We start from the raw sequence: 13,202 nt of genomic DNA, 5'->3' as shown, positions 1-13,202 counted from the left end.
GAGTAGGGTTTTATGCCGCTTTTAGCAGGAGTCCATCAATATCATGGCAGGGGACACCAGAAATGGGCTTCACACATTGTATGTACCCATGTCGGGAATTGAATCCGGGTCTTCGGCGTGACTAGCGAACACTTTAACCACTAGGCTGGGGTAAGAGGAACTAATGAAGGTTTTATAGTGCTAGTCCACTAAGATACCATTCAGGGCGAACCAGGATTCGAAGCCACAATTATTTGTTTCTGGAGTGCCCAAGGGACACAACTCTGCACAGCGAATCGTGGGGCCTTAAACAACTCGGCCACCCGTGCCCCCTTTAGGTTGCTTGAGACCTATATTCTTAACCGGAATCCCACAGGTACCCTATGCTTACAGTTGCACCATCAAGAATTGATGTACTTTTGTTTCTAAAGCTCTTCTGTATCCTTTAAACATCCTCCAGTAAATAATCATATTACTTCCTCAAAATCATAACATTCTTGCCATTCCATCTTCAAAATTTTCAAAAGTTTTTACCGCAAAACCAAATGTGATTATTCCTTAGCCTCATGTAAATCCAGCATGGCAGCTGTTGTAAATATTCCCCCACCTATAGAGGATGGTTCCAATCGAGAACAGATGGTGATATTACATGCACACTGACTAAAATAATGATGCTGAGTGGTGACAGAGAAATAATCCATGATGGTTCCCGAAGGCAACCATGCGATTGTAACTTAAGTACACACTGCAAGAATTATCCAAAGATGTGATCTTTAATGTCACATAGATGAAATGGGGTGAAGCAATATCCTGGATATCCTGTAAAGAATCACGTCTGGACAAGGCAAACCAGTGACTGAAAGCAGGATGGTTCAACATCATTGGCACACAATGCACACAGCCAAATGACAGTTGCAAGAGGACTGAGTGAATGAGTAGGGTTTTATGCCGCTTTTAGCAGGAGTCCATCAATATCATGGCAGGGGACACCAGAAATGGGCTTCACACATTGTATGTACCCATGTCGGAATTGAACCCGGGTCTTCGGCGTGACTAGCGAACACTTTAACCACTAGGCTGGGGTAAGAGGAACTAATGAAGGTTTTATAGTGCTAGTCCACTAAGATACCATGCCGCAGTGAATACCTAACTCTGACACAGTATACTAACTACGAGTAACAAGTCCTTGTTTCATCCCATTAATGCTGACCAGGCAAGGTAACAACAAGTACCATCTTTTAACATCTTATGGTGTGACCAGGCCAGGAATCGAACCACCAGGCTTCTTCTCTCTCTGGGCAGATGCTCTATCCACGAGACCTCCAAGGTGGTCCTAAATGACCTGAGCCTGAACCAGCTTGCTTCTTGTGACAATCCTAAGAGTATTTGGTTGTTGACAGGTTTCAGGAAAACATATAGTCATGTATCCTTCATGGTTAACATGGCAAGGTCAGATCCAACATTTTTAAAAGGGAGGGGTCCAAATACCAAAATATCAAATCCTCTCTCAGTGTAGGGGGTGAAAGAGATTGTCCTACAACATACCTTTGGTTTTCAAAAGCGGGAGGTCTGGACCCCCCACCCCCACCCCGACCCCCCTCTGGATCCGCGTCTGAATGCATTAATGTACTGAAATAAGGACTAGCATGAGGTATCTCTTCCTAGTTTTTCTGTCACCTCAAGACAGATTTTATAATGAAGGATGGTTTGAACTGAATGCAACAGAATGATCTGAAACGGCTTAAGTGTATTCTAAATGCACACAATATTCATGCCATGGCCATGACACCCAGAACAATCATCCCGACAAGGAAATTCACTCTGGAATGGAAAAAGAATCGGATTCACACCAGGTCAGATGTGTCCATCAGCAGCCGTACCTAGTAAGCAGTCAGCACATATACAGGAGAAGGAATGTACCACGTTATCTTGTACCTAACAGCCAGGCCAATTAAAATTTATTATAGATGTGCTATTCTAAAATCTTAAAACAATTTCATAAATACAAACAAATTGAACAGAGGCATCATTCCTGCACCTCCAACTGGACAAGCTTGTGCACTTAATCCTAACATTTGTCCTATGTAAATTGCAGATAATATAAAGCCTCAAGGTATTGCCAACCAATTCCTTGTCACTCAAATTATCCATTTCTTTTCCAGTGTTACTGTAACACTTAGTCTATTTCTCAAATCATTCTTAGTAGATAACATACAATCAATATGAAACTGCCACCTTGGCTTCCTCAGGCTAAAAACCTATGTCGAAGAATCGTCCTGGTTCGTCATTCTGACAAAATAGTATCGTCCTGGTTCGTCACTTGGACATAACTGTGTGAGCGTAACGGTGCTGTTACCAATATTCTAGTGTTATAAAGGTGGGGGACACAAGGAGAATTTCACTGCACCATGTGGGGAATCAAACCCAGACCTACAGCATGACCGGCAAACCAGAAGGCTACCCCAACAAAACTGATCTGACCTGATTCAACTATTGTAGGAGGGAGAGAGCGAGGGAGAGAACGAGAGACTGAATGAGTGAGCAGGTGAGTGAGTGCAAAGAGAAACAAAACGTACACATGTATCAACTTCCCTTAAAGAAACCATTTAAGTCTGAAGGAGTTATCTCCCTTACCTGTATCAACCAGCCATCTTCCTGAAGCTGGGAATACCGACACACAACAGGAGGTACATGCATTCTGTACAATCTTCACATTAACAGTAACATACATATGTAAATTTTACAATGAGTTACCAATATGCTGCCAGAAATGACAAGTCATCCTCAAAAGTGCTTATATTTCATCAAATTCAAAAAGGGTAAAGTTTCTAACAACAATATTAAGGGGAGGAGTTATAAAGAACAAGTTGTAAACTATGACATCATTTGGCATTTTATACGTGATAAGTGTTATATATCCAGACGCATACAGAAATCACGTCATTGACTTTGTTCTGCTTCATTTAACCACACAACACAACACTCGTACTCACCAGTAATTAATGCCCTATCAAGGAATAAACTACGATCAAAACAAATAAATCTGTAGAATCTACCCAAGTGGGGCTTTGTTCAGATGTCTCCTGAAGTCAAAAAGATACTGAAGCCCCTAAAAATAAGTTGATGTTGATTGTAATTTAATGCCGCACTTACCAATATTCCAGCTGTATGACAGCAGTCTGTAAATAATCGAGTATGGACCAGACAATCCAGTGATTGACATCATGAGCATGGGTATACGAAATTGGGATACGATGACATGCATCAACCAAGTCAGTGAGCCTGACCAAGCAGTCTCTTTAGTCGCATCTTCTCACAAGCATGGTCGCCTCGTATGACAAGCATGGTTGCCGTTTACGTCAAGCGTGGGTTGCTAGAGATCTATTCTAATCCGGATCTTCACGGGTTTCTACTAATAAACATGAACTAACAAAAGAGTATATATAGTTTGTTTGTAAACCAAAATGGTATATATCTGCTAGTCTTCTTCGGGGATATGATGATATATATTATGGCATCAAACAACATCCAGGCCTTCTGAATGAAACTAAACCAATCAAAACATGCTGATCAGAAATAATGAGAGTAATATTTCACAAGGGTCGCATGTCCTCCATTCTCATCCTTGACTATTTCATCAATGTAATTATTTCAAACAATCATAAACTGTTAAATGTAATGAAAGTCACTATTTAAAAATTCCCTTGTGGTTTCATGAAACCTGAAAATTGTTCTTGGTTTCCTATCTTGATGTTCCAGAGAGTGTGTCATATTCGGAAGGATTTGTTTGTTTGTTTGTTTGTTTCGGAAAGATTTGTTTGTTTGTTTGTTTGTTTGTTTGAGTATTTTAATGCCGCTCTCAGTAATACTCCAGCTAGGTGTCGGCAGCCTGTAAATAAGCAAGTGATTGATATTATGAGCAACAATCCATGCCATCAAGGTACAAGGACACTCAATGAAGCAAGTTGCCAAGTTGCCCTATCACAGGTATGAGGGACAATCAGGGATACAAATCCGTAGTCCTGACATCCAGCCAACCAAGGGAGATAACTCTGCATAAGAAGTTCCTGTGTCTTGTACCACTAGATGTCCCATAACACACACGCACCTCCCCAAATAATATACTACAGAGTCTATATGAAGAAAAAGAACAGCTTTCCTAAGAACTGTAAAATGAAATACATTGTGTCATGTAATAATTATTCATTCAATCTAAAACTCTTTTCTGTCACACAAATCACAGACAATATACACTGGTCCATCTATTTGATTAAACTCCACGCACAGTAGTAAATTATTTCCATCATATTTAAGCTTCTTTTTCCGCAGGAAGCTCCAAGAAGAAGCCAAATTCATTATAATGTTCATGGCTCAACAGCCTCAACATACAGTAACATCAATCATGTCTTCCTCACAACTCATTTTACATGAGAAGGTTGTCACCTGTTCAACAGAGGTCCAGTATTTGGTAGCAATGCTCTCAGTTATTCTGTCACTCCCCAAGAAGAAATTGATAAAAATTCTCAACATTTATAACCTAAGTGTTCAGCTTAAAATGCAAATTCTTACATCGAGCGTTAAAGATGCGACCCTTAGTCTCTTTTTCCCTTCAAAATTTGTTTAGGCCCCTTCTGTTTGTTTTGGTCACATAAGTTTCCTTTGGACAAAATTCTTATATCTATTAAAACATCTCAACAGTATACATACCAATATTTCATAAAGACCCTTGAAACATATCTTTTTTTCTTGACCCTCCCAAGTTTATTCTATAATTGTGTACCCTCAAGGCATTCCCCAAGTCTACCCTTGACATCCACCCCTTTGCTATGTAACTGCCTAGTACCTATATATGCATATTAATCCTCTACCCTCTATTTGCTTTTCAGTTGCTTCTTGCTCAGGTGAACTTGCCAACGTCCCAGAACTGATTTTAGGTCTGCTTCTCTCAATAACATTACTAACATCACTAAACCACTGGTGAATTAAGATAGAAATCACAACTTATTTTCTCCAAAAAATCAAAGATGGAATACTTTCATTTTTCAGGACAAAGAGAACAATATTTCATGTGCAGATGTTCACAGATGTGAAAGACCTATTTGTTCAAAAGATAAGTAACAAAACAGCTTCTAATATAATTTTTTGCAAAACATCAATATGATAAAGGTTGAAACTGCAAATATCTGCTATGAGGTAAGATATAGATTTGTTCTGAATATGGTAGATAACAAATTGAAGGTAATCTAAATTGTACAAAATATTCAATCAATTTCTCATTATTCTGAGTAAGGCCACAACAAATTAACTTCATGTTTGTCCAATTATCTTGACAAGGGGATGATAATAATTTGAAAAAAATAATGAATAACATTATTTCAGATTATAAAATTGTCTTACAGTCTAAAGGCAGGTGGAATTCTTTAAAATATTCCATCATGTTGGCAGCCTTGGCATGTCTTGAGACACACCCTGTCTGAGATAGAAGAATCTCCATCAAATATCTTACCATGTTTTAGAGGTTGAAGTCAATTCCAGGGAACAAGTCATTAATTTGTTGTGGACCCAATTTCAAGCTTGTTGATCTTTATGGAATGTCACGTCAAACACATCCAATCAAGGTCAAGGACACCAGTCTCCTGATATCCTGTGTAAACTATGACAAATTGTTCACATCTAAAGCAAATGTTGCTTGGTGTGGAGTACATGATGGTGTGAACATTGGAGCCAAAGCCAGGCTAAATACTAACAATATCAAACTGTGAAGCATGGTTTACGAGCTGATAGTTGACGGTTTCTCAGCACAATCGTTACCAAAACCTACATATACAGATGTTCAACATGCAGAATTTACTGAAGCCTAATAGAAATGCAAACTTTTGTTATACTACTCAACATGATTAGTGCAGTCTGCATCTTTAGCTACTAGTCCGAAGCCAAAGTCAAGTAAAATTTCTGTTCCGTCCGGTAAGCTCAGCTAATAATATTCCATACAATAACATTAAAATCTAATTGAAGTGATGTTAAGAGCCAATTTTGAGCTATTGTTGGTGGGGTTAGGTCTATTTAAGTTTAGTGGTAATGAAGGCAGTCATTAGGGTGGGGCTGTCATAAGGGAGGGGTGGTAATCAGGGAGAGGTAGTACTTAGAGAGAGGCTCGGTAATTATGTCAGCACATTTTAGCGAAAGATTAGAAATGTGTCCCTGTATGGGTAATGAACTTTCCAGTAGGGAGTCTCGAGGACCTCCACAGCATTGTGTGTCCTTCATTCATTAATCAGTATTAGAGACCAGAATAACATTAACTAAATGTACTCTACTGACACATGTGAAGCTAGTGTTGCATTTCTACAGTGCTTCAGCAAAGAAAGACTAGAGTCTTGTTGGTGAGAGTTCTACAGTGCTTGGTATTGTCCACTTCCAAATGGTGTTTAATCAAATAAATACTGTAAGAGTTATCTGCCCCTGTCGGGTGCAGCTACTGCTATAACTTGGGAGAACGCTTGGGAGAACGCTTGGCTTCCCTCTGGTCTCCATGTCCAACTAGTGGAGTCTTCTCTTCATCAAAGTCAGCTGGAGTTGTCTCCTCTTTAACAGAATCTCCATCTGCATTCACGTCCCCTTCCTTGACTTTCTTCAACATGACATCATCCGAATTGGCTGCATCCTCGGACCAGTCCTCAAGTTGAGCTTTTGACGCCTTCTTTTCTGCTTCGCTACTGGAGGCATTTATGATCTCAACGGTAGGCATGTCCGGCGTTGAGGCCTTGTGATGGAGGCCTTCAACAGAGTCCTTCTTGTCCAAGATATCACTGAAGGTCACGCTGCTGTTGTTGCGACTCATTTGAGAGGAATTGAGCGCCTTGTGCCATTCCTTCTTGAAGTGTTCCTCTTCATTCTGGACATACTCATGCTGCTTTCGCACCATCATCGACGTGTGCCTGGCAGCGATGTAGTGACTGCGTCGGATACGCAGGTACTGCACAAAGGACTTGGCCTTGATGGTGAAGTCCGGGGTGTACGGCTCCTTCTTGCAGTCAACACTCTCCTGGACAGGCGGCGCCAGCTGTCTCTCTTTAAAGACTGCAGAAACACAACAGATATGTTAATAGCTTTTGGATGCATACATGGTACAGCCACTGCTTTCATCCACTGCATCATGTCCTTCATGTCTAACATCATGAACACACTGAATATCGTACATGTCTATAACTTGTATCCCTATGTTATGTGGTAATTTTGACACTTAAGAAACATTCATAGTGTTCTCTCCAATCACATGAACAGCTGTCAAAGAGCTCATTCACTTATAAAAGAAATCTTTCTCTTAAAAATAACTATCATTTGAGTATTAACACTGTCTGTGCGACGCTACAACCACGTTATAGCATGACTAATCACCATAAGCATGTCCGTCCAAAACCCTATCATGTCCAAAAACCTATGATCCGACGATATCTCATACAGGTCCTTAGGTTGAATATCCTACAGGTATATACATTGTATATCAAACAAATACATATATATTCCCCCTGCATGCATTAAATATTCTACAGATCTATGCAATTAAATATCATATATTTATGCATATTGTATATCACAGGTTTTCATAACGCCTTTCCTATACGTACTTCCATTTGGTACCTTTGTCCATACTTTGCTGAAATCTGAAGGTCTGAATTATTCACTCAGCTGTTTATTCACACCCTACAAGTCTATCTACTTCCTAGCCACCTACAGTAGAGTGATTAGTGATAGTTAATTAGCATGTCTTACTGAGTGCTCCGCTGCCAAAGTAGCTGAATGGTCCCGCTTCAAATGCCACGCTCTCCTTCCCCACGTACACGTCAGCATGGCCTGGACAGAAAACATCATGTTGGAACAACTTCCTACTAAAACAACTGTGATTACAGGATTGAACACAGGGTCACACTATTTTAGCAATGTTATTCTACCAATAACCATTCCTTGTGTAGGATTAATATCTATATAAGTTACAGTGTGGTATAATCCCTTTCTGGGCGACTTGTTTTTTTCACTGGCCAGTATGGAAGAAAGATGGGCCAGGCCTGACATTTCTGGATATACTCCCAACTCTCCACCTCGTGATTCCACCCCCAACTGCTCACTTCCAACCCCTAACTCTCCAACTCAGGATTCCACCCCAACTGCCCTACTTCCACCACCCCACCCTCATGCTTGCACCCCCCACCTCTCCACCCTCAGGATTTCACCCCAACTGCCTACTTACACCACTCTTTGGGTGTCTAGCCTTGGATATTCTCACAACATACAGGTTGGGTAACTCTTTGGGTGTCTAATCTTGGATAGTCTCAAAACGTAAAGGCTGGGTAACTCTTTGGGTGTCTAACCTTGGATAGTCTCACAACGTAAAGGTTGGGTCACTCTTTGGGTGTCTAACCTTGGATAGACTCACTACATAAAGGTTGGGTAACTCTTTGGGTGTCTAACCTTGGATAGTCTCACAACGTAAAGGCTGGGTAACTCTTTGGGTGTCTAACCTTGGATAGTCTCACAACGTAAAGGTTGGGTAACTCTTTGGGTGTCTAACCTTGGATAGATTCACTACATAAAGGTTGGGTAACTCTTTGGGTGTCTAACCTTGGATAGTCTCACAACGTAAAGGCTGGGTAACTCTTTGGGTGTCTAACCTTGGATAGTCTCACAATGTAAAGGTTGGGTGACTCTTTGGGTGGCTAACCTTTGATAGTCTCACAACGTAAAGGTTGGGTAACTCTTTGGGTTCTAACCTTGGATAGTCTCACAACGTAAAGGTTGGGTAACTCTTTGGGTGTCTAACCTTGGATAGACTCACTACATAAAGGTTGGGTAACTCTTTGGGTGTCTAACCTTTGATAGTCTCACAATGTAAAGGTTGGGTGACTCTTTGGGTGTCTAACCTTGGATAGTCTCACAACGTAAAGGTTGGGTGACTCTTTGGGTGTCTAACCTTGGATAGTCTCACTACATACAGGTTGGGTAACTCTTTGGATGTCTAACCTTGGATAGTCTCACAACGTACAGGTTGGGTGACTCTTTGGGTGTCTAACCTTGGATAGACTCACTACATACAGGTTGGGTGACTCTTTGGGTGTCTAACCTTCGATAGTCTCACACCGAATAGTTGGGCAACTCTTTGGGTGTCTAACCTTTGATAGACTCACTACATACAGGTTGGGTAACTCTTTGGGTATCTGACCTTGGATAGTCTCACACCGAATAGTTGGGCAACTCTTTGGGTGTCTAAACTTTGATAGTCTCACAACGTAAAGGTTGGGTAACTCATTGGGTGTCTAACCTTCGATAGTCTCACAACGTAAAGGTTGGGTAACTCTTTGGGTATCTGACCTTGGATAGTCTCACATGGAATAGTTGGGTAACTCTTTGGATATCTAACCTTGAAGGATGAGGATGAAGTAGTCACACTCAATCCCAGCCCTGTACAAATAGTTCTTCTCACTATCATCTTCTGTGAAAGTAAGGTTCACGACAATGTTCTGTTGAAGGAGGCGCTTGAGGACGTTGCGAGTCAAGTTGTCTTCGGAGAAAGGCTCCACACCTGCAAGAGAAGAGTGAGTTAGAATGAACTCGGCTCTGAACAGTATTGCAAGAGTGCGTGAGTGAGTTTGGGTGAACTCGATTCTGAACAGTACTGCAAGAGTGAGTGAGTTAGAATGAACTCAGCTCTGAACAGTATTGCAAGAGTGAGTGAGTGAGTTGGGGTGAACTCAGCTCTGAACAGTCCTGCAAGAGTGAGTGAGTTAGAATGAACTCGGCTCTGAACAGTATTGCAAGAGTGAGTGAGTGAGTTGGGGTGAACTCGGCTCTGAACAGTCCTGCAAGAGTGAGTGAGTTAGAATGAACTCGGCTCTGAACAGTATTGCAAGAGTGAGTGAGTGAGTTGGGGTGAACTTGGCTCTGAACAGTACTGCAAGAGTGAGTGAGTGAGTTAGGGTGAACTCGGCTCTGAACAGTACTGCAAGAGTGAGTGAGTGAGTTGGGTTGAACTCGGCTCTGAACAGTACTGCAAGAGTGAGTGAGTGAGTTGGGGTGAACTCGGCTCTGAACAGTATTGCAAGAGTGAGTGAGTGAGTTGGGGTGAACTCGGCTCTGAACAGTACTGCAAGATTGAGTGAGTGAGTTGGGGTGAATTCGGCTCTGAACAGTACTGCAAGAGTGAGTGAGTGAGTTGGGTTGAACTCGGCTCTGAACAGTACTGCAAGAGTGAGTGAGTGAGTTGGGTTGAACTCGGCTCTGAACAGTACTGCAAGAGTGAGTGAGTGAGTTGGGGTGAACTCGGCTCTGAACAGTACTGCAAGAGTGAGTGAGTGAGTTGGGGTGAACTCGGCTCTGAACAGTACTGCAAGAGTGAGTGAGTGAGTTGGGGTGAACTCGGCTCTGAACAGTACTGCAAGAGTGAGTGAGTGAGTTGGGGTGAACTCGGCTCTGAACAGTCCTGCAAGAGTGAGTGAGTGAGTTGGAGTGAACTCGGCTCTGAACAGTACTGCAAGAGTGAGTGAGTGAGTTGGGTTGAACTCGGCTCTGAACAGTACTGCAAGAGTGAGTGAGTGAGTTGGGTTGAACTCGGCTCTGAACAGTACTGCAAGATTGAGTGAGTGAGTTGGGTTGAACTCGGCTCTGAACAGTACTGCAAGATTGAGTGAGTGAGTTAGGGTGAACTCGGCTCTGAACAGTACTGCAAGAGTGAGTGAGTGAGTTGGGTTGAACTCGGCTCTGAACAGTACTGCAAGAGTGAGTGAGTGAGTTGGGTTGAACTCGGCTCTGAACAGTACTGCAAGAGTGAGTGAGTGAGTTGGGTTGAACTCGGCTCTGAACAGTACTGCAAGATTGAGTGAGTGAGTTGGGTTGAACTCGGCTCTGAACAGTACTGCAAGATTGAGTGAGTGAGTTAGGGTGAACTCGGCTCTGAACAGTACTGCAAGAGTGAGTGAGTGAGTTGGGTTGAACTCGGCTCTGAACAGTACTGCAAGAGTGAGTGAGTGAGTTGGGTTGAACTCGGCTCTGAACAGTACTGCAAGAGTGAGTGAGTGAGTTGGGGTGAACTCGGCTCTGAACAGTACTGCAAGAGTGAGTGAGTGAGTTGGGTTGAACTCGGCTCTGAACAGTACTGCAAGAGTGAGTGAGTAAGTTGGGTTGAACTCGGCTCTGAACAGTACTGCAAGAGTGAGTGAGTGAGTTGGGGTGAACTCGGCTCTGAACAGTACTGCAAGAGTGAGTGAGTGAGTTGGGGTGAACTCGGCTCTGAACAGTACTGCAAGAGTGAGTGAGTGAGTTGGGGTGAACTCGGCTCTGAACAGTACTGCAAGAGTGAGTGAGTGAGTTGGGGTGAACTCGGCTCTGAACAGTACTGCAAGAGTAAGTGAGTGAGTTGGGGTGAACTCGGCTCTGAACAGTACTGCAAGAGTGAGTGAGTTAGAATGAACTCAGCTCTGAACAGTACTGCAAGAGTGAGTGAGTGAGTTGGGGTGAACTCGGCTCTGAACAGTACTGCAAGAGTGAGTACGGATGAACTTAGCTCTGTACAGTACTTCAATTGTACCACAGCAATGTCTGCTTCATGAGGAGTGACATAGCCACAGACAAGATATTATCAGAGACAAGAACACACCATTAGTTACAGTGGCATGGGCCACTGGGACACTCCTGCCACCTCAGACAATGTGAACTAATTCTGACATTTGACATGTTGCTAAGTGAATCAAAATACTGCACGTACCATACACTAAAGAAAAATTGGAAAAGTGCCAGAGATTTTAAATGTAGATCAAACAAAAACTTATCAAATTAAATAACTACATGAAAAATCAATTCGCTTTGGACAGTATTTCAGCTATATCACAGTGAGCTGGGTTTAACACAGCTTTGAACAGTATACCAGTTATATCACGGCGTGTCAGCTTGATGTGGGATGAAAGCCTGAAGTGATGCAGGTCTTAGGTGTTTACCATATTGGTGTAACCCACCAACACAAGTACAATGTTGACAAATCAAGCAGCATAATTTGAGATTCAAATCCATAATTATAGGTTTGTGGAATGCTTAAGGGACACAACTCTGCATGGTGAAATGACTGAGCCACCAGTGACCGACATTGATCTGACAAGAAGAAGCTTTATGCAACTCACTGGTCCACAGAAACTGGAAGGCTGCCAGTGCCAACTGGGGGGAGAGTTTGGTGAAGTTCTCCTCCTCTGGTCCGCTGAATACACTGTAGTCCTGCTTTTCCCGCCTCCGCGGTTTCTTCTTACGGTTGTCAGCTGAAAAACAGTTTCCCGGAATTATGATAGGTTACAACATGACATGACAACACCAGCAGCACCTGTACACACAAATGACAATGCATCATCACAATTCACACAAATGTGAGTATTTGAGTATGTGAGTATGAAAGTATGTAAGTGTGTGAGTATGAGAGTGAGTATGTGAGTGTGAGAGTATATGTGAGTGTGAGTATGTGAGTATGAGAGTATGTGAGAGTATGAGAGTATGTGAGTATGAGAGTATTTGAGTGTGAGAGTATGTGAGTGTGAGAGTATGAGAGTATGTGAGTATGAGAGTATGTGAGTGTTAGAGTATGTGAGTGTTAGAGTATGTGAGTGTGAGAGTATGTGAGTGTGAGAGTATGAGAGTATGAGAGTATGTGAGTGTGAGAGTATGTGAGTGTGAGAGTATGAGAGTATGAGAGTGTGAGTGTGAGAGTATGTGAGTATGTGAGTGAGAGTATGTGAGTGAGAGTATGTGAGTGTGAGAGTATGTGAGTGTGAGAGTATGTGAGTGTGAGAGTATGTGAGAATGAGAGTATGTGAGTATGTGAGTTGCAAGTGAATGTGGCATAGGCACAATTTCAGCCACAGCAATGGGAACAACTTTTGGATAAATTGTTTGAAAGGCATATCTTAGAAGTTGATGGATGACAAAGTAGACAAAAGATTATGGATAACAACTTCTTCATTATACTGACATAGCAACGTTTCGGTGTAGATCCTGTACCATTGTTAAGCAAGACTGAATAACAAACATGGTACAGAGTAATATATGGTAGGTAAAGGATAAACAGCAACAGTTATCATACATGAGATAAGGATAAGAGAAGGATAATCTTATAGCAACATGATGGAAAGGGAACACATGATGAGGAAGCCAGACTTAAACCGGAAGCCAATTTAACTGCATTAAAATTCATA

The 13,202-nt window shown here is 42.0% G+C and overlaps 1 protein-coding gene across 1 annotated transcript in view; it reads right to left on the bottom strand.

The window, feature by feature from the left end:
• Nucleotides 1-1,569: 1,569 nt before the first annotated feature.
• Nucleotides 1,570-13,202, bottom strand: part of LOC124115921 (metal transporter CNNM4-like) — a 105,379-nt gene continuing 93,746 nt past the window's right edge. Inside the window, exons 3-6 of the mRNA XM_048402612.1 lie at nucleotides 12,144-12,275; nucleotides 9,395-9,556; nucleotides 7,753-7,833; nucleotides 1,570-7,059 (exon numbers count right to left, since the gene is read on the bottom strand). Coding sequence (XP_048258569.1) covers nucleotides 6,461-7,059; nucleotides 7,753-7,833; nucleotides 9,395-9,556; nucleotides 12,144-12,275 — 974 coding nt within the window. The 3' untranslated portion in view covers nucleotides 1,570-6,460. The remainder of the gene's footprint in view (nucleotides 7,060-7,752; nucleotides 7,834-9,394; nucleotides 9,557-12,143; nucleotides 12,276-13,202) is intronic.

This window comes from Haliotis rufescens, unplaced genomic scaffold, assembly GCF_023055435.1.
Source record: "Haliotis rufescens isolate VD_foot unplaced genomic scaffold, xgHalRufe1.0.p SCAF_27, whole genome shotgun sequence".
Lineage (NCBI taxonomy): Eukaryota > Metazoa > Mollusca > Gastropoda > Lepetellida > Haliotidae > Haliotis > Haliotis rufescens.
The sequence above is the reverse complement of the archived record's forward strand: the minus strand, read 5'-3'. Positions and strand labels throughout refer to the sequence as shown.